The sequence below is a fragment of the Toxotes jaculatrix genome, chromosome 1, assembly GCF_017976425.1.
Source record: "Toxotes jaculatrix isolate fToxJac2 chromosome 1, fToxJac2.pri, whole genome shotgun sequence".
Classification (NCBI taxonomy): Eukaryota; Metazoa; Chordata; class Actinopteri; family Toxotidae; genus Toxotes; species Toxotes jaculatrix.
This window is the reverse complement of record NC_054394.1, coordinates 25,732,730-25,753,674: the sequence shown is the minus strand read 5'-3', so window position 1 is coordinate 25,753,674 and position 20,945 is coordinate 25,732,730. Positions and strand designations below refer to the sequence as shown.

At 39.8% G+C, this 20,945-nt stretch overlaps 1 protein-coding gene across 2 annotated transcripts in view; it reads right to left on the bottom strand.

Moving 5' to 3' along the window:
* map2k5 (mitogen-activated protein kinase kinase 5) overlaps positions 1 to 20,945 on the bottom strand; it is a 49,943-nt gene that overhangs the window by 10,844 nt on the left and 18,154 nt on the right. Inside the window, exons 11-21 of one of the 2 annotated variants that reach the window (XM_041034877.1) lie at positions 20,860 to 20,941; positions 19,689 to 19,750; positions 17,616 to 17,664; positions 17,430 to 17,503; positions 16,335 to 16,385; positions 16,130 to 16,201; positions 14,815 to 14,844; positions 10,233 to 10,259; positions 9,837 to 9,869; positions 3,867 to 3,928; positions 2,685 to 2,730 (exon numbers count right to left, since the gene is read on the bottom strand). In XM_041034877.1, the coding sequence (XP_040890811.1) occupies positions 2,685 to 2,730; positions 3,867 to 3,928; positions 9,837 to 9,869; positions 10,233 to 10,259; positions 14,815 to 14,844; positions 16,130 to 16,201; positions 16,335 to 16,385; positions 17,430 to 17,503; positions 17,616 to 17,664; positions 19,689 to 19,750; positions 20,860 to 20,941 (588 nt within the window). Of the gene's footprint in view, positions 1 to 2,684; positions 2,731 to 3,866; positions 3,929 to 9,836; positions 9,870 to 10,232; positions 10,260 to 12,624; positions 12,718 to 14,814; positions 14,845 to 16,129; positions 16,202 to 16,334; positions 16,386 to 17,429; positions 17,504 to 17,615; positions 17,665 to 19,688; positions 19,751 to 20,859; positions 20,942 to 20,945 lie in introns of those variants that run through there. The other variant, XM_041034886.1, reaches the window with a different exon arrangement.

Genomic DNA, 20,945 nt, shown 5'->3' with positions numbered 1-20,945 from the left:
TGCTTCCTTGTGGTCAAAGGTGGGTTGTATGCTAGATGTTGTACACATGCATCACTGAAGACAGGGCCATTCAGTTTACCAGCTTTTTCAGCCGCACTGTAAAGAGGGCTTCTTAGGGCTTCTAATTAATTCTTGAGGCTCAAGTCCACATCTAACCTCCCATCAGCTGGCACTTCGAGCTGTATCATGGGTTGTTTTTGATTCTTTTTATTTGTATGCCAAAATGTCAATAGTCATACAAGAGGGAACAGGCTCTACTTCTTGCCTTTACTCTGGATTTCTACAAAAACAATTGTGTTAGATGCATTTCCTTCTGCGCAAAATAATTGCAAAGGTGATTTTTTAAAGTACTTTAGATCCAGAAGTGTTTAATTGTTTACTTGTTTGCTGTCTTCTTTTTTGCTGGCGCATTGCTGCATTTCTTGGGGCGTTTCCTCCACCTGTGCTCATGTGTGTCCTCCCAAGCCCTTGAAATAAAGCCAGGGACCTAACTCTTCAAAACGTTGCTCCTCAATGTTAGTAGCGATCTTTGAGATGATGCCAACCAAGAGCTAAGATGGTTTTTGTGATCTTTTTTTATTGATTCAATCAATAGCTCCACTAACACACTGACTTTTTAAATGTGTGAATTCAACCAAGTTTTAATAAAACCACTGACAAAGCTGTCTATTTAAGAGGGAAACCAAGCAGAAAGGTCAGACATCAATTATCTGACAGTTCGTAATGTCAAACTATGGAGGACATTCTGGTTTGTTTCACTGGCATTAGAGAAATGAATATATATACTACAGAAATACAGTATTGCAGTGTAGACAAGAAGCGCTGGATAACTGGCTTTAAAGGGGGGCCCTGGATCCATTGGATTCATAAATTGGAGGATAAAGTGACTATTCATTGGCAGAGGTCTCATAGTGTCTGGTAAGTATTGGTAATGGATGTTTGATGTGACCCTTGTCCTTGCATTATTTGGCATTTGAATTACGCTTGGTTGTGAAAGTATTGAAGGACACAAGAAACCACAAGAACACACTGTGAAACGAGCCCATAATTCAATCTCCTCCAGTGTTATGATATTCTTGTTCAAAGTATGCGTACATAAGCAGTCAAGAGCACGTGTAAGCTGGGCATTCAGCCAGATTAAGACAAAAGAGGATGACGGATTTTTCAGTCAAACAAAAACAACCTCTCCACTACAACAATTACATAGACGGACACGCAAATATTAATGACAGGAGTCAAAGGTGTTGCTCAACACAAACAAAGTAAGTTGTGTTCAAATAAAGGTGAACAAGTGACAAAAATATGAGCAGCACACCGCGAGCACAACCCAAGCTGAACTTCCTTAAAAGCAGTAGTATGTGGTGTCTCCCCGAAGAGAACCACTTCTGTCTGGAGGCAAGAATTCCCAGTGAGTGTCTCGACAACATTCCCCTTTACTCCCCCTTTCTGGTGTGAGACTGAGAACATACAATCTGTTAGCAGCTCTGCATTTACACCCTCCAGCCTTCAATCCCCACAACACAAACCTTCACCCCTCCTCTCCCTGTGGACCCAACCGCTGCTGTCCTTGGTACTGACACAGAAACCAGAGCGTATTGCAACTCTTAAAAGGCAGTTTGTGCAAACTGCTGTGGCCTAGTGTGCTACATGTTACAACGGCAAAAAATGGCACAAAACATCAAGTCCACAATGGGAGGGAGGTTTGGCTAGTCCTGACAGGAAGAGCTGGAATTTAGTGTATGGAATTAAGTGTCCTGTCTTATTTATGAAACTGCACTAGAGTCACAGAAACTATGGCTTTCGAATATGAATATTTATTAACTTGCTGGGGCTGCTGGTACCAACACAGTACTAAATCACAGCTGCTTTATTCTTCGTCAGCAAGTCTCAACCACTGAAAATCAACATTTCAGCCCCTTTCGACTTTTGTTTATTTTTATTTTTATTTTACTTGTATGTTTGAGTTTCACAGTACAAAATGTTTTATGTGTAGAATTTGACGCTAAAAGATGCTGTTCACGTTCACGTATAGATAAGATCTATAGGAAATGGATGGATAGATTATTGGACTGTGTAAGTTATTCCCTCTTCACTTCAATTTGAATATTTCAGTGAGGACAATGCCCTGTCTAACCCTAACCTAACACACAGACAAAAGGGTGGTGTTCATAGCAAAAAAGGTCAGGCAGAAAAGGAAAGAAAAAATGTGCACACATGCACAAATGCTCGCACACACACTTCCTTTTGTCCCTTTCTCAAATTTTCATTAGCCTGTAAAACATAATTTCGTAAACTAGAGTTATTTGACTCTTGTGCAGCAGCTAGGACTGATTCATTCAGTTCGGCTCCAATGCAATGAATTAAACGAATTATTACTGAAGTAGGTCTTAATCCTACTTCAAGGTTTCAGGCTGACCTCTCTCTGACATCTCTCATTGGTAGCAAGAAGTTCATTGCTGTTGTTTCCACACAGCAATGCCAACTTCGAGGGTCCTTGACCCACAACACCTCAATCATTGGGAAAAACACAACTGTACATTCCAAAAGCTACAGAGATAATAAAATTATGTTTAATTGAATTTTCATTGGAATGCATGGATATGATCACCTTCTGTACACAGTTATTCAAAATTTATATTTTGTGGTCCTTGGAACTGTTTAATGGAAGGCTGGGTTTAACTTACCATGAGGTTATTAGGGGCAGGCCTCTCTTTGGGTTGCCGCCGCATACTGAAAAAAGAGATACAAGCAGTCTATATTCAACCACTATTCAAACTGTGTCTGTAAGAGTGCAAGGCAAGTTTTCATTCTAACTTTCATTTCAACAGCATGAATATTCAAGAGGAGGCTTGAAACAAAACTATTCAATCCACAGAAACTGAAAGCGGTTTCACAGACAGTAAACACAATAGGCTAACAACACAGTACACTTATTTCTAATAAAATTATTTAATTAATATTTTTAAGTTCAATTAATATTTCTTATTACTCAAAATGCAGAAACTGAAGCAGTTATCACGTCGGTTCAGTGGATTTCTGTGTGTGTCCTCCACATTGTGAATACATACACGATCTGTCAGAACGACCTACATTGGGGACTTTGAGGAATTAGTGTGGGGGCCTGTCTGCAGTTAGTCATGTAACTGGTTTGTGTATCGCAATGAATGTGCCGTGACCCTCTAAGAATAGCCTGGGAAAACACAGTGCTAGTCCTGCACCAAGGCATGGCAGGGCACCTGTACCTCAGTCTGTCCTGAGAGAGAGGTGCCCTGTTTGAGTAAATAAAGCAGCCATGGGGGTTAAACAACAGCTGGTATAGCCAGCTAGCGAGTGCTTTACACACACACACACACACACACACACACACACACACACACACACACACACACACACACACACACACACACACACACAGCTTGCATGAGTGTGTATGTAGATGTTTGTGCAACTGTAAAGGTTATAAGAGGCTAATGAATCAGCGGCAAACCTAGGGTAAACATTGTCTTTGTCCTGTTGCATTAGATAAATCAATCATTCCTCGTAAAATAAGAACAGCTTTTTATTCAATATCAGCAGCACTGAATGTCCTTGCTAAAACCATTACATACACAATGCATGAACACACACACAGGCAAAGGCACTTTACTCCCATTGTGTACCATTATACCTTTGACTGTGGGGCTCAGATGGTCGACTGTGCCAAACATATTAAGATAGGACAAACTAGAATCACAAACAAATGCACTGCACGGTCAACAGCCACTGAACACAGACCATTTAAAATCAGAAGGTGTTCATTGAAAAAAAATTCGGAGTGTGTCTTTCTAGAATCAAAGCCTATTAAACAGTAATGGAAACTGACTCACCACTGCGTGATGAAGTGAACAAACTTTTCACTGAACTGCTCGACGGGAAGAACTGGAGGATCCTGTGAAGAGGAACAAAACAATTTAGACAATGAAGAACATTTTATTCTGGAATGATGACAACCTGTTGTACTGACCGAAGAATCGTGGCACTTAAAAAATAGAAATACGGCTGGTTTACATCAACAGGGATTTATTTAAACTAAGATTAGGGTTAGTAACAGTTTAGATTAACCGTACATGTGTTGCACAACTGGATAAAATTTAGATTATTAAAACTGTTTAATAATTTATACATTTATGTTACACAGTCTAACACACACAGTTAACAAAAAATGTATAACATCCATCAATCCATTGTGTGACGAAATCTTGTTCTTACTTTTCTCCTGGAAATCTGCAAAGAGGTTGTAATCTAGTTTTTCAACATGCCAAGAAAGGATCAAAATTAAATATGATTAATTTAAAACTAGATTTAGGGTTTTAGTGCAAAAAACCTCATACAGTTAATGTATTATTTAGATTACTTTGAAGAAGTGGAGAAGCAAGAGAAAGCAAAACTAGGCAAATATCGGCTGGGCTGTTGACAGAGACTCAAAAATACTGTTCATTCGAAAATGAAACCTTCGACTAATGATTCCTGTTCATTTATATAAATGACACTGAACCCCCTTTTCATACAACATTTCACATTAGTTCAACACTTGTTAAAAGTCAAAGCAACATAGAGGAAAACCATCATGGTGCCCTAAAAATAGATATCAAATAGAAATGGAAATACATTTTTCTGGAGGCTGATTTAGTGGAGAACTGAAAATAATATTCTGCTTGCCGCTGATAAATATTCATGCTATCAGTATTGCTGGTACATGGCCAACCCACCAAGGTGAAAAAAAAAAAAAAAAAAAAGAGTGCTATTTAGTCTGTTTGGGCCAGATGTAGTGCTTCTGTCTCTGAACAAGAGCTTTTTGTGAACCAAAGTTTTGCTAACACTTTACCACCTTCAAACTGGAAACCTCAGCCAAACTACAACAAAAGGGGAATAATTTGGCAGTTGGCATGTTTTTTTTTCATATTTGCTGATGTTACTGTAGAAGCCCTACAAACTTCATTTCTACCAACAAATTTTTAAGCATCCACCTATATGATAAAATTTGCTCACACAAACTTTATCCCACATTATAACCTGGTCAGGAACAGTAACTTCCTTGAGTCTCTGCTTGTTGCATGGCACCTTGTCCTGACCAAGAGATAGTGGTGCCCAAAGCAGAATAAAACATCCACGGTCCTTCTTAATTAACAACAGAATATAACTGACTCTAAATATGAGGGGTGATGCCGACCAGTCGTGACTAAACCTCACATGAACATTTAAATTCAAAATTAAGACTAAATCGGAAAATTGGTGTGTGTGTGTGTGTGTGTGTGTGTCAGGCTTGCTACATCTTGTCAGTGGAGGGTCTATGAACCGTGTCATGTAGAACAGCTGTGCCAGACTGACCCTCTATTAATGCCCCTCACCTCATTACTCTATCAATTTCCCTACTCTGAGTCTGCGTCTTCCTCTGTCTTTCACTGTCAGTATGAAAAGCTTTAAATATCTAGACTTATTTTTCACCCTCAATATCCTTGCAGAAATGTTAACCACTGCATCACAGTAGCAGCATTAAATTAGTATCTGTATTATTTCTCTTTGTCTCAGTGCAGTAAATTCCAGCAGAGACTGAAGAGTGAAAATTAACTGGATGAGCATTCTCTGCTTTCAAGTGTTGAAATTTGTATTTCTAGTTCTCAAGAAAGTAAAACTAAAAATAAATAAAATACATAGCTTTTTTTACACTTTAATTCAAAAGAATAAACTTATTTAAAGACAGTATAATGTTATAAGATGGCACAATCTATATTAATTTTTTTTGTTTTAATATATAGTTTCAAATACATTAACAAGCTCATTCCTTACAAATGAGAAACACACACAAGAGGTGCTATCTGAAAAGATCAAAAGTAAGTTGACCAGTAAGCAGATAGCAGGTGTGAGTCCTACAAGATTTAAAATATGCACAGCAGAAGTCCAATTATAGAAACAAAAAAATACACAAACTACTCATAAATGCACAAAAATCATAAAGCCTGGGTCCACAACCAGGCGTTTATTCAAATGCAGAGAATTAAACCTCTTTACATGTGAAGCCCTGCTGTGCCATTAAAAACACCTCTGGGCAGTGTTCGCCATTCCTTAATGCTCTGATCGGCAGGCTTCTGCAAAGCATGATGCATGAACCCATTTAAATTAACAAAGGAATGGGTTCCTTCTAATCTCACTACACTTCACAGTGCTGCCGCCACTTGGATGAGTAATATATCATAGCAGATGCACATACACACACACAAACACGTGCATGCAGAGACAAATGCCCTTGAGCACTGCGCACCACAAGCCTGAGTATACACTCCGTTTAGAGGGAAAGTACCAAATAATTTAGTGTGCATGTATATACACACACACACACACACAAACAGAAAAAAAGATCAATTGCGCCCACAGTTTGTGCAAAGTGTTGACTACACAACTAATTTATGTGTTGTGTAGGCTAAATCTGATACAAAATCTCTGTCTGCACTTTCCCCACATATTTGCATGCACATGCACCTTTTCGCAGACACAAACACAAACACAAACACATGCATTTATGCATGTATTCATGTCTCCAGCTGAGAGGAACACCGCTGCAGCTTTGATGTGGCAGCAGGCGATGGCACAAAAGACAGGCAGGCTGATGAAAGTGGCTAGTCTATGTGAATTATTCCTCTGGTTGTCAATGCGCTCCACTATGAGACAGAACACACACTACAAGGGTACAAGGGTACAAGTAAATATACATGTCATTGCCATGAAGCAATTATTAGGCAAAATTAGATCAGTAATTACAGGCTTGAAAATAAAGTGGGAGTTCTTTATTAGTGGAGCCACTTGCTATTCAACAAATAGAGGAGAGAGGCACATTAATGAGAGTGGACAGCAGACAGATGGTAGGAACAACTACTGAGAACTTGTTCAAGACCTGAGCTGAACAGGGTGAGTGTATTTCTCTGACATGCACTAATACCAGCCAACATTAAAAATGTGCACTGGATAATTTACTGTGGTGTAAGTGCACTTACATTCACTTAAATGAAGGATAGCTAAATTAACTGAAATTAAATATATGCCATAGCTAACAAGCAATGGAACCACTCTTTGGCCTCTGCATATCTTAAGACTTACTTGAATCAGTGTTGTGTTTATCTGGTCCTATAACTTGGACTCATGCTGCTTGGCCATTATATAGGTCCTGGGTTATGGCGTCCTTTTTTTTCTCCAAATAAACAAAACTTTACAAAGCTGACTCAAAGATTGTGTGTCTTTGTCGGGCAGCCTTGCATAAAAGCTATTTCATCATAAGCAATAAATGTTGCCTTTGTTAAGCTCACTGTGTAACTTGTTTTCTTTTGTGAGTCCTCGAGATATGCATTCAACTGTTTTAATTTAAACTGCATCCAGCTCCCTTTTGTTGGGTTGCTGGCTGAACCTGCAAAGTTATATGCACTAAGTAAGCGAGAAAATAGTTCTGTAACTTGGGCGACCCCGCTCTTTTAGGATCTTTGTACCCGAGATTCATTCAGTTTAAATCTGTCCACCCTCTAATAGTTAAACTCAATGTTCATCTCCCTATCTATTTAGTCTGTATTGTGAGTCTCATAAGGCTCAAATATTTATTTGAGCCTTTCTCAGCCATGTCTCACTGTGTATTTGTGTGACAGAAAAGAAAGAAGAAAAAAAAAGAGAGGCAGACTGCCACACTCCATCCTCCACCACATACACACCTCTAGCAACAGTAGTATTAATGACCCAGTCACAGGAGCCTATTACTCATTCAGCCATTACAGCAACTTTCAGATCCCCAGTGGATAAGTCACACACACAATATCAAAGCATCACATTCAAAGAAAGTAAAAAGTATTTGGATCACATCTACAATGAGCAATGCTTACTAAATGTCAGTAAGTCAGTTATAATTTAATGCATCGCAGCTACCAAAATGCTGAAGTCAATTAAAAATACCTAAGCATTAAATTATCCACTACATTGAATCAGTGTTAGCCCATTCATTCAGGTATTTTTTTTTATAAACATAAAAGAAAGAAAAAAAAGGCACATTTCTACAAGTGGTACTCTGTCATGAACTGGCAACAAACTGGAAACACTAAGATAGAGCATTTCTCTGGGTACTCTACCACACACTGAAGTATATATTCACTAGGTGCTTTAATGGAACACCATACTAATACTGAGTAGGCTGTCCCTTCATGGCACGCTTCCACAAGATGTTGGAAACCTCCCTTTTAGATGCTACTGTGAATCTCCTGCCCTATCACATCCCAAAGGAGCTCTACAGGATTCAGATCTGCAGACTGGGGAGGCCACTGAAGCACAGTGAACTCATTGTCATGTTTACAAAACCAGTTTGAGACAAATTTTTTTTCTGACATGGTGGATTATCATTGCTGGAATTAGCCATTAGAAGATGGCAAATTGTAGCCATAAAGCACCTGGTCAGCAACAATACAGATAGGATGTGGCATTCAAACTATGACTGATTGATATTAAGGGCCCAGAGTGTGCCAAGAAAACATTCCCAACACCATTATGCTGCCAACAACACCAACCTGGACTGTTAACACAAGGCAGTCTTAAACTGTCCAGTTGTGGTGATCTTGTGCTCACCACAGTTGTCCACAATGGGCTCTTCTGTGAGCTCCAACCTCTTATCAGCAGGGTGTTTCTGTCTGCACAACTGCTGCTCATGGGATGTTTTCTGTTTTTCACACCATACTGAGTTAAACTCTAGAGACTGCGGTGTGTGAAAATCCCAGGAGATTAGCAGTTTCAGAAATACTGAAAAACCAGCTCGTCTGGCACCAACAATCATGCCATGGTCAAAGTCACTGGGATCACATTTCCCTCCATTCTCCTGTTTGATGTGAACACTGGCTGAAGCTCCTGACCTGTATCTGCATGATGCACTGCACTGCACTGCTGCCACATGATTGCATGGATAAGCAGGCATACAAATATTCCTAATAAAGCGCTCAAAGAGCATATATGCTGCTTCAGTCTAATGCAGTGCTCAACCTTTACATTTTTGTAAAGGTTGAGAGTGCTTATCATCTTGTCTCTTCCTCCAAAGCACTGCATTACCTAGGACAGTAAGGCGGTGCTGGCTCACCAGGGACAACAGAGTGTTCTCTCGCCTCAAGGGGAGACGGCAAAGGGCACAGGAAAAATAGTTTGAAAGATGCCTCCGTCTAGCTGACTAATGAACAGTTCAGCCCGGGTCAATCCATTACAACCAAAAGCATTTAATTATTAATTACAGCCAATCTATAGGCAGTTAAGGACAAGTGACATTGTATGTTTAATATGTGATAAGGCTGGTGATGGGGGTATTGGGGGAGCCGGTTTAGGCTACAGAGGTGTTGTGGCACTTTTGCTATTAGTGTATGTCAGCAAAGAAGAGAGTGGAGGGGAAGGTTGGGACTGCTGCTTTTGATGAAAACGTAGACAGTGTGAGCTTACGTATCCATGTACGCCAACACAAGGGAAAACAAAAGCGTCCATTTATCAAGAAACAGAAAACTGCTGCTTTATGTATTAAACATATGTTTTGGTACTGGTTCTGTAACCTACAGAATTCAGAGCTGTGTTTTTTTTGTGTGTGTGTGTGTGTATGTCACTCATGACGGGTCCAACCACTACAGTAATGTGCGTGTGCATATGTGTATTGCCTGAGGCAGTTGCACAGGGTGAAGGGTTGACTGAATGGGGAGCAAAGCCGCCTGAGTGGTTTGCTTCATTAGGAAACAAAATATAAGCTTTCCGGGCCATTAGGACTGACTTTAGATGCAAAAGCACATAAGAAGACAACTCACCTCATCAACGATGCATTGCAGTAACTGGAGAGGCTGGAAGAGGAGAGAAACAGGGAGATGAAAAAAAAAAAAAGAATTAAAAAAAAAACACAAGCTAGCCTGCATGGAATTTCTTGACGATAGGGAAAATCAAGTGTGATAAAAATTATCTACTTAGATTAATCAAATGCAGCGAGCTCAGGCAAAGCCATCCCTCACCTCCTGAATGTTTTTATTATTCCATAATGGCACCTAATGTAATACCAGCAGTTTAAGCATGATCGAATATTTCATTGCGGAAATGCAATTTGAGCGCTTTTTTTTTTTTTTCAAATGAGACAGCCAACCAAGAGTAACTGACTATAGTGTGGGAGACCTCTATTTTCTTTCCTCATGTTTCAACGCAGTAAAACTTACCATTAAAGATCCTTGATTTTTCTGAATCTGTAGGGCAAGACAGAGAAGGAGAGACAAGCCAATATGTAATTAGCGTGTCATGATCAAGACGATACACTTGGACACATTATGATCACGAGGAGAAAATTATTGCCTTTCTGTTGGCAATTTGTGAGTATGCATTAAGACCATTTACATAATGAAAACACACAAATGTTAATGGCCTTGCTCTCATTTGTGGAGAATGGGGGTAAAAGATCCACTAATGCTAATTTTCAGAATAGCACTTTATTCCTGCCCCCCAGGTTATCTAGATGCGCAGGGATGTAGAATAACTGTTACAAATACTATGAGCAAGGTTTGTAATGAGAAGGCTCAATGTGTCCATTTCACAGGTGCAACACTGACAATGAACAGGCCAGGACATGGTAAGATACCTAATACCTGCAGTGAAACTACAGAAAGCATTTAGTTTTTGTTTTTAAATCCCCCATGTCTGCATTCATCCATTTTAATTTCTCAAAACCCAAATTTATAACTGCATCACATAGATCAAATGATTCCAGCCCCAAAACCTAGTCTCAGCTAAACGTCTAATAACGTTTGGTAAATAAATTGCTCATTTCTCCAGGTCTTTTGACAGTGCATTAGAGCACTTATTGATTCACTCAATTAAATACAGGTTTTCACACTCTGTAAATACCAAGAGACTCCTAAACTGCCTCTATATCCAGTTTTGCCTGATTCAGACACATTAAAGGCAACTATGGAAAACTAATTTGTTCAGAAATAATTACTAGGACAAAACTGCGTGCTGCTCCAGGGGTTGAAATTGGATAGTGGGAGACTAACTTGTTCAAGCATAATTGAGCACTTATTCTTCTTGTACTAGGTAGCTTGACCACATACCAAAAAGATGTTTAATAATCCATCCCCATCTTTCCCTCTTTCACTGTGGGCTGATTATCCTGTAGACATTTCATTATCTGTTCGTCCTGAGGGTAAACATTGTTTAATACAACATTTATACTTAAACAAGACTTTCCAATAAGGCATTTCTTCACATTTTCCTCTGATACCTGATCTAAGAAGAACAAACAAATTGATGTTTGTCGCAGAAGGTTTGTTTGTGTTTAGTCTGTAAAGGACTGTGTATGGGAGCGTAAATAACCGTGTGTGTGTGTGTTTGTCACTATATGATGACTGGAGCTGTGCAGAACATCAACTCCAGCCACTCCAGTGGACGATTTTTGAGCCACATCAAGTTTTTTTTTTTTTTTTTTTGTTATTTCAAAATATCACAGTGAGCTCAGTGTGAAAATAAGAAGTCACAAAATCCATTTTTAGATGTCAAACGATTTCTTTTCCTTTCAAGAGGAACTCAATAAACACTTTTAAAAGATCAGATGGCTTTTCCCCCTCCTTAAGGATTTAAAAGAAACGTCTTCAAGGGTAAGGAATCAGAAAACTCTTGAAAAAGCCCCCTTTTTTGATCAAAACCGTCAGTTTAAACAAAGGCTGACAAGCATGTTTTGGTTATGAGCAAGGGCAGTCTCACTCTGCCACCATAGAGAGAGAACTTTAAGAAGAGGGAAAATGGTGAGGTCCTTTTTTCTGTTCTGTTCTTTATTGTTAGGTCAACACCAACAAAGTCGCTCTGTTGGCCTGAAATCTGCCACTCTAAAATTACAGGCCATTAAAAATCATCCGACGACTGCAGTTCTCCTCTGATCTCCTCCAAACTGACAACCTTTCATCCTTAGCCAAAAGCTTCAATACTACTCACCTCAGATTCACTGAGCGGTAAATTTAGAAGGACATCACCTGTTTGTCGAGTGATAGAGAAAGCTCTATCAAGTCAAAATACTGTATCTCTTATCATTCAGAGTCTGCAAGAGCAAAGGCAAATACCAGGTTGTGCAGACATAGTGCATTGTTTGGTGACAATAATCGGCATGGTGCTAAATAGTGACAGATATGGTGCAACTTTACGTACTTAAGACTGAGAATGAGGGGTCAATATTTCCTTCACATCATCTTTTAAGTAATCTAATGTTAAAAGGGAAGTCTAATATACTGAAGTGAAATTTTAACCAATTTCTTAAAGGAGCACATGTGAGCAAGCAAAGTGTGAAGAGAGACTTTTTAGATTCTGGCATATGGCGCTGAAAAATCACAGCAAACATTGTTTACGACACACGTACACAGCACAATGGTGCCATTTCCTTTCCATTTCATTTGAGAGGAACAAACAAAGTAACAAAGGGAAAATGTGTGTATGCTGTTTGATGGATGCAGTGATGTGTAATGGAAGCTCCTGAAACATGCTCACAAAAAAAAAACTGACATGGTATTTCATCCAGAAATTCATTCAAATTTGAGAAAATATGACAAAATGGAGAGAAACAAAAACAACCATAGAGGAAAGAAAAAGACAACAAATCAATCAGAGGCAATAGTGCTGGCGGCTGTATACACATCACATCAGGTCTGGTGTCTTCAAAGACTTTCAGAGCGAGCCGTGAAAAAAAAAAAAAACTCCATTAACTCCTGACAAAGAATACAAATGAATCCCAACATGTGGTGAAGTGGAATTAAAGAGACCATCTCTAATCATGACAAACATGAGGTGATGACTCCACTGTGTGTGCATACACACACAGACACGCACACAAAAGAATGGATGAGAGATGATGCATCAACTAAACAACATCCAAAGCACTTGGCAAGCATACACGCTTCCTCAAAATGTAAATGGTGAACAAAAGACCCCAAACAATGCTAAAATTGGCTTTTCAAAAGTGCAACTCATGAACACCCGAAAGCCAAATTCAACTTTAACAGCTCACCCTGAAAATACCACCAGTCTACAGTTGAAAACTCAGATGCCACTGATTCTCTTCCAACCTCTTTCATCTTCTCCAACTTCTCCCTCAGCCTGTACTAAAATGTTCTCTGTGAAGTGTAGCAGGGGGTTTTGCACAGACAGCTGTGCCAGCGTCTGCAAAAATGACAGCTTAGGCCTGAGGACTTTGGCTGGCTGCGCCTGACGAGCTGGATCCGAGCGCTCTCGCCACACCACTCTGCTACAGCCTGCAGGTGAACTGTCTGCAGTACCATATGGAGTTAGGGAAAAATTAACACTGAGATGAGTATAGCTGCACGACAGCGGAGAGCCTAAACTATAAACTGAGATGTGTTTCTAATATTTTGGCCACCTCATTTAAAATCAATGAGGGTACACCATACTAACCTTCATTCACCAAAATACACTAGCAAACACACCTTTGCTCCCTCGCACAAAGGTTTGCGTTTGCTTTTCATCGTAGCTTAAGAATTAATGATCGACAGAAAATAAGTGAGGAGCTACATCACAACTGTGTCTCTGTGATCTATCTCACAGATGGTTGTTTACCATGGAAGAACCAGGTGCTGAGTAAATTCCTGTAAAAACACTTTTGGGTTTCTCTCAGCGCATGACAGATAACATTAATGGGATGACATCTTCAGAGGTAACTGCCAATAACAGCCAACACACCTACAAGCTAGAAGAAAAAAAAATTTAACACATAGACGCTGAGATTTTAAAAGTCCCATATGACATCCAGCTCCAAAGCTCCAACATTTACTAAACTGGCTCCCTCTTTCCCAGGAAGAGTAACTGGCATACTGAAAAGAAGCAGTCACTTAGGCAGTCCCTGGGCAGATTGTACAGTGGTTACATCACACTCTGCCTCTTTCATCAACCACAATGAGGTTTCATTTGACTGACGGAGCAGTCCAAGCTTAATGCATACATTAAGCCTACAGGAAAATTACAGAGAAAATGGTTGTGTGTCAATATGCAGAACACTTTCAAGATTTAATAATTTTCCTTGTTAATCAAACCATTCAAAAACAGAAGGTGTAGCTCGTGTCAATGGCTGATGTGAAAAACTTTTGGGTGATTAATGTTTTCAAAGCATAATTTTCATACAATCACAACACAGTTTTAAGAACAAACTCTTCATCAGACAAAATCTTCCCCTTAACATTTCAAAGGGGCGGGTGGCCAGGAGGTAACCTGAGGTAACCAGATTTGGATTGCTCAGCTAGGGATTGGGGAGATAAACCCATCTTAAAGAGCTAATTAAGACTTGATGGGATTGGGAAGTCACTTCTGTAGTCGGCAATTACATTTGAGCAGGATTTTAACTTTGTGTAATGAGGGGAAAAAAAATGAACCCAAATCCATTTATACATTTAAGGTTCTATATCAATTCTGAACAATTAATCTGGAAAATACTGTGGATTACATTTCTGTCTCACTGAGGGCTGTGAATGATGATTAGAACCTCACATTACAATTACAGCAATCTGAAAATTCATCTTATTTAATCTTTAAAAATATAATGAAATTTTGAAGAGAAAAAATACAATTTGAGGCACACAGTAATCACTGAGGACATTGCTATTGTAAACTAATGTGTTTTCCTGCAAGAGGAATCACCACAGCTAAAATCAGTTCAAACAAATCGAATTCTGTTTCTTTTTTTTTTGGCTGGAAGCAGGTTAAGTATTATAAGAAATAAGTCTGAGATACAAATAAATGAAAATAACTCACCTGTGGATAGGGGAACATACCCAGCGCCAGCTGTGTAAAAGAAGACAATACTAAGTGCTACAAGATATTCTCAGATTATTCTTGAGACATGTGAAAGAATTTAAGAAAATACTGGAAAATGCTGATTATTACATCTGTAAGAACCTGTGCTAACTAATATCTACAATCTGTGTACTCATGCATTAATGTACATATGCCCTTCCATTGGCAGTGTCTTACTGGCATGGAATTCACATGTAGACACAGAAGGAAAACGCTGCTAAAGCCACTGATGCGTGCGGAACTTGAGACTTTCAGTCTTTGAGGTAAGCTTAGTGCCCACCTGCTGATAACACTACCTCATCAAACAACATCAGCTATTAGTTAATAACCCCCCCACGATTACCACCTGCTGAGAACAAAATAAAGGGATAAAGAGGAGGGGGACAGGATTGTGGGATGGTTGTATGCAATGCGTGTATGTCTGTTATTTTGGCTTGGGGAGTGTGGAGGGGGGGGGGGGGGGGGCTGGGTGACAACTCTCCCTGACATTTGGCAATTCACTTGGGGTGGACATTTTTCATCTTGGTCAAGGGCAGCTTATTGGCAACATTACGTTATTAAAACGTCAAAACGCTCACGGTCTTTCCTTGAACATAAATAGACCAACTACTAGGCTAAAGATCAATCCACATTGAGTGGGACTGCAAGACATTTCATTTAGCTTAATGCACACATTCACAGCTAGAGATAAAGAGAACAGGGCCGGGAGGGGTTCACTGCTTTAAAGCTCTATCTTTATCACACAGAAATCATGTCAATAATTTTGACATGGCTCCTTCTGTGTGAACTCATCCATTATTGTTATAATTGTAATGATATAACATTATTGACAAACAAAGGCGAGGCAGAAGCCCACATCATCTGTTATAGTGCAGAGGGAGAGCTGTGGACAGAAACAGATGGAGAATCAATAGTGTCAGTGGGAGAGACCAGGGAAGTGTAATACTGAAATTAAAATGTTATTTGAAAACGCACGGTGTCAGTCAAACGCTCGATCAACGCTATAGGGAGAGATGAACGGAGATACTGATGCGCACACACGTGGACACACAAACACATACGCATCTTATGTTGCTCAGTCAATGAGAATCAGCCAGTCTTAAAGACATACAATGCAATCTAATGGGTTTCAACTGTCTGATGACTGTGTGATTATATTACATTTAAATGGATCTCATTTTAACTAGATTTTAGTGCCCTCTCCATAAATTTGCCACACAACTTGCTGTGCAAATACCAGTTACAGCATAAAGCCATTTATACATTGTCGTACCTCCATAAAAGAGATTCCCACGCTCCAGACATCCGCATGAATACCATACTGTTCTCCCGATATCCTTTCCGGCTGTGGAGCAAAAACAAGAACATCAAGAAGTGCCAGGACGAAGTCAGAGCGTGACACCCTGTGATCACTCATGGCTTCTGTAGTACAACTTCAAAATGATTTGACCTAAGACTGAAATTAACGGATCACTCACCGCCATGTATGCGTTAGTTCCCACATACGTTTTGGCAATAGAATTCACCAACTGCAAAAGAAATTCATAAACAGTGGATGAATAACCAACCGCATCAAGGAACCTCAAACCTTATTAATAACTTTTAAGACTCATTATTTCATTGCCCAGTGTTAGGGGACAAAAAGAAAAAATGGGAGATGGACCTAACTTACATCACCTAAATCTATTGACATGTCAGGTTGATATTTTGGGCTGCTCCCAACCCTCGCACAAGGGAACAGGAGTAAGACAAGGAGACATTAGTGAGTCAGTGTCTGTATGTGGATACAATGGCACATGCCATCAATGACAGGACTGTGATAATGAGTGTCTGTTCCCTCATGGCTGTTTTTTATTTTTTTTTTGTTTTTTTTTTGAGCATGCCCTACAGAGTGTGAGAGAGGGAGGGAGACTGTGTATGTGTGAAAGAGAGACAAACACAAAAACAGAGTTAAAAAGACAGAGGACAAGTCAGTGCTGCTAGTGTTACACATGCTGGGTGTAAAATTCACCTTGGAGTTTCCATGGAAGTGGAGGTTAAAAATGAATAACAATTTGCCACAGAAGGGATGGTGTGTGTGTGTGTGTGTGTTGAAAAAGGAGACAGAGTCCTCAGGGTTGATGTTCTGGGGAACACTGAAGGTCTGTCCCCGATGATTACATTACAAACACACACTGCCCCACACACACACACACAGACTAAGCTATTGTCTGCCACCTACGCCGTCCCCACATCTACTGAATCCATACCAATGAGGCTTTGCCGTTGTGTGTGCGGGTCATAATTATAACAAGTGATTTTTTTTGGAGGCTGCAGAACAATGGAGCTGAGGGGGGGAGTTAATGTGAGAGGAAGACCCTTGGGACAGCGCTGATGTTTTGAGTTGAAAATGAATACAGTGATTGACAGATTGACCATATGCACACAGATCTGTGCACACACACACAAACACACACACAGATTGCACAGGACTGTGGTGATGCAGCCATGGACAATTGTTTGTCTTCTTCTCTCTTCCATCTTCCATCCTTTCTCTCTCTCTCTCCCATGCTCACACAAACAAATCAGTATACCTGTGTGCTGACACCAAAGTCACAGAGCTTGACTTGTCCTCGGGTGTTCACCAGCATATTGGAAGGCTTGACATCTGCGGAGACAAACTGCTTGATAGAACTGCAACATCAGCACCCTGCAGCTTGTCTTTATCAACTCTGCTCTTTTCTTTTAATAACACCGAGCCTACGCAATACCTTACTCACCTCTGTGAAGTATCTTCAGGCTCCACAGATATGTCAGGCCTTTGACTACCTAGGGAGACAGACGACAGAAAGAAATAGTTCAGTTATTTTGACCACATTCAAGAAGCACACTTGGCTGAATAATATAAACAGCCATGACCTTAATCTGGAATTGAATGTAGACAAATGAGACTTTAGTCTACACTGTCATTTGTTCTGTCCTGAAATAGATAGAGATTTATCGGGCTGTTAATTGGTGTGTCCACATGAGTTTCAAAACGAAGGCTGTTCTCGGTCATCTTCCAACTGCTGTTTGTTCATTCTGCAAGACCTTTTACGTTACGTACGACGTGGGGTGTTGGGAAAAGTCTCATCTCACTTCTGAGATAAAAAAAACTAATTTGACCAATGCATACTGAACAGATATGTAGCGGAAACATGACAATGAGACTGGTTACACCTCCCAACATGGCTGTCGTGCACATGTCACTGAGGTGGTCAGTAAGCTCCTAAGGGGCAAAGGGGGGAGGGGTTAGACAAGATTCATCCTGAAATGCTGAAAGCTTTGCATACTGCTGTGCTGTCGTGGTTCACACATGTTCCTAATGTTGTATTGATGTTACACTTAGACTGGCGATCAGGAGGGATGCTGACTGTTAGCCTCCACACTGATTAGCCTTCTTGTGAATTTTCTATGGTGGAAATTTCTAAACTTCACACTTGTGGATTTCTGACTGATTTTATTTATTTATTTATTTATTTTTAAACTGAAATGATGATAAATGAGGTATCATAGCAATTGCCCACTCTGGACTGTGTGTGCTTTTAAGATATTGAAAAAGACAAAATACTGTGTTGGCCGATGACTTCTATAACGGTGCTAAGGGTGAATGGGCAATAGAGTCAGAGCTGTAGAGACATTCTGGACAATAAAGGTCAATTACATGCACTATGGGCACTAAATTCAAGCAACAGGGCAAATTGTCTGTACTTCTGGTCTTGGTTTCAAGGACAGGACATTGGACAGAAGCCATGGTCCAGAGAGTGTCCAATTTGGAGACCATAGGGTTGCATCTGTGCCATTTTTGCATGTTGCTGTCCTCAGACTGTGACCATGGATTGTACTGACTGACTGGGAGCAGACACCACAATCAAATACACACTGCAGGGACAATATTTTTTTAAATAAAATTGTTAGGGAAAGAGAGACACTTGCTTTTCCACCATTGTGCAGCTGTGTTCATCACACTCATATGATTCCACCAGCCTGATATATTGTAATATTTTTACTCATTTATTATTATTACTCATTTCCTCATTTGTAATACTGCTTTGAGGTGAATTTTCCATTTATGGGATGTGAGAGTTGATTCTAGCCTCTAGTGTCCCGCCGTCCATCCCTAATACACAACGGCCTCTGAGATAAAATTAAGAAAACACAAAAGCTTTCTGAAGTCTTGCTGCCTCAAAAGGTGTGAGCGCAACAACTGGCATGTGCAGCTTCACTCACACCCTCTCGGGTGCTTATCCTTCAGTGATAATTAACAACTGTGACAGTGGAAATGAGGCAAAGCTGTGAATTAGAATTAACACTGACTAAATAGCTGTCATTGTTTGATTACGGACAAAGTTAAAGGAGGGAGACAGAGAAGAGAAGGAGGAGACAGGAGAAGGGTAATGAGTGTGGAAAAGAGACATGCCTTTATCAACTTCAAGGCCATTTCTATCAAAATGGTAGTTTTAACTGAGAGTGGAAAAGGACGGCGATAGTAAGAGAGAGGGGAGGATAAGGGGAACACACTGACTTTGTCCGTCACTTCACCCAGTAGAGGCTAATTGAAAATTTCACACCTGTGGTTCTCTTTCTTTATTTTTCATTAATAAAATGAGTGTTTTTTCTTTCCTCAGACCTGTTCTGTATCTGATTAACGAATAACAGGTCACAGTGAAAACTGTCAAGCCTGCATGGACGACCACACTCTAAGAAACTACAAATATTTCTTAAAAACTCCAGAACACACCCCTTGACTCAGAGGCTTTTCACTCAAACTACTAACAAGGCGTTTTTTTTTTTTTTTTTTTTTGGAAACTCACTGCCACTGCGATTCTGCCCAGCACAGGCTCTGGAATTCTTTTGTACACGTCCAAAGAACCACCTGCAAAAGACATATTTTTCATTAATACAGTGATTAGTGTGGCACATTTGTGCACCATTTCCTAACTAGTCTCTTAATTGCCTTTTTGGCACAACACAAAGCCAAATTCATGTTGCTCATACAGGCTGTAACACTCATAAAAACATTGCTTGCAATTCCATTTGGATCGAGCCCTACAGTAAGTCACTTAGCAACTTGTCAAGAAAGAACTATGCACTTACACAAGAAATGTACACAAAATTAATGTTTGAATATACTTCACAGTCAAAGGTAAAAACACTTGCTCATGAGGGTAGTACGAGAACCATCACTGACAACATGTGTACTGTGTGACTCTCTAAACCTCAATAAATTAAAAAAAATTACAGAAACAGTCAGAGAAGACCACAGGAAAGAAGACTAATATTTTCAACATGGTTAATCTCAGAATAGCTGCCCACTGCTCTTATATTTAATTTGGTTTCAGGGCAGAGGATGGATTCCACTCATGTCTACACAAACAAAATACAGAAACGCAAAATATACTTGAAAATTAAGTCTACACAATTATATTCAATATATTTGCTGTTTGTTAAAACTTAAAACAGTCTTAGTTTGACATTTATTTGTCATCTCAGTTAAAGAAGAAATAAGATGACAATTTCACTGATTTGTTTCCTCAGAGTCCAGATGTAATTTATTGTTCGCAATGGCCAAGTACAACTGGAAACGACTGATCACAGAAAAGTTTCATAAAGTAAGAGCGTGCTCAGAGGTTAGACAGACTTTGCTGACAAGCTGGCAAATGTGTGAAACAGGGGAATCGCTGCATTAACACACACATGGACTAACACACATGCCTAAAAACATAAACGGCCCCCCATCTCACACTAGGCCAGGCAAACACGTACAAACGCACCTACAAATGCACTTAAGTCAAGATTTATCACGCCCTTGTAGCTTTTAGCACACAGGCATGCTAAGCAGCTCACAGAGATAAGACGTTCTCTTGATCTGCAGAAGTGTAAATGGATACACAGCAGAGAGACAGAGGATAGTTCCCCAAAGTCTCTGGCTAGCAAAGAAAAAAAACATATGATCTACTGGTTTAAGCTACAGAGAACACTCACCGTCCATGAATTCTGTGCATATGGATATCCGGTTCTCAACAAAAAAGGCACTGAAGAATGTGATGATGTAGGGTGAATCACACTGC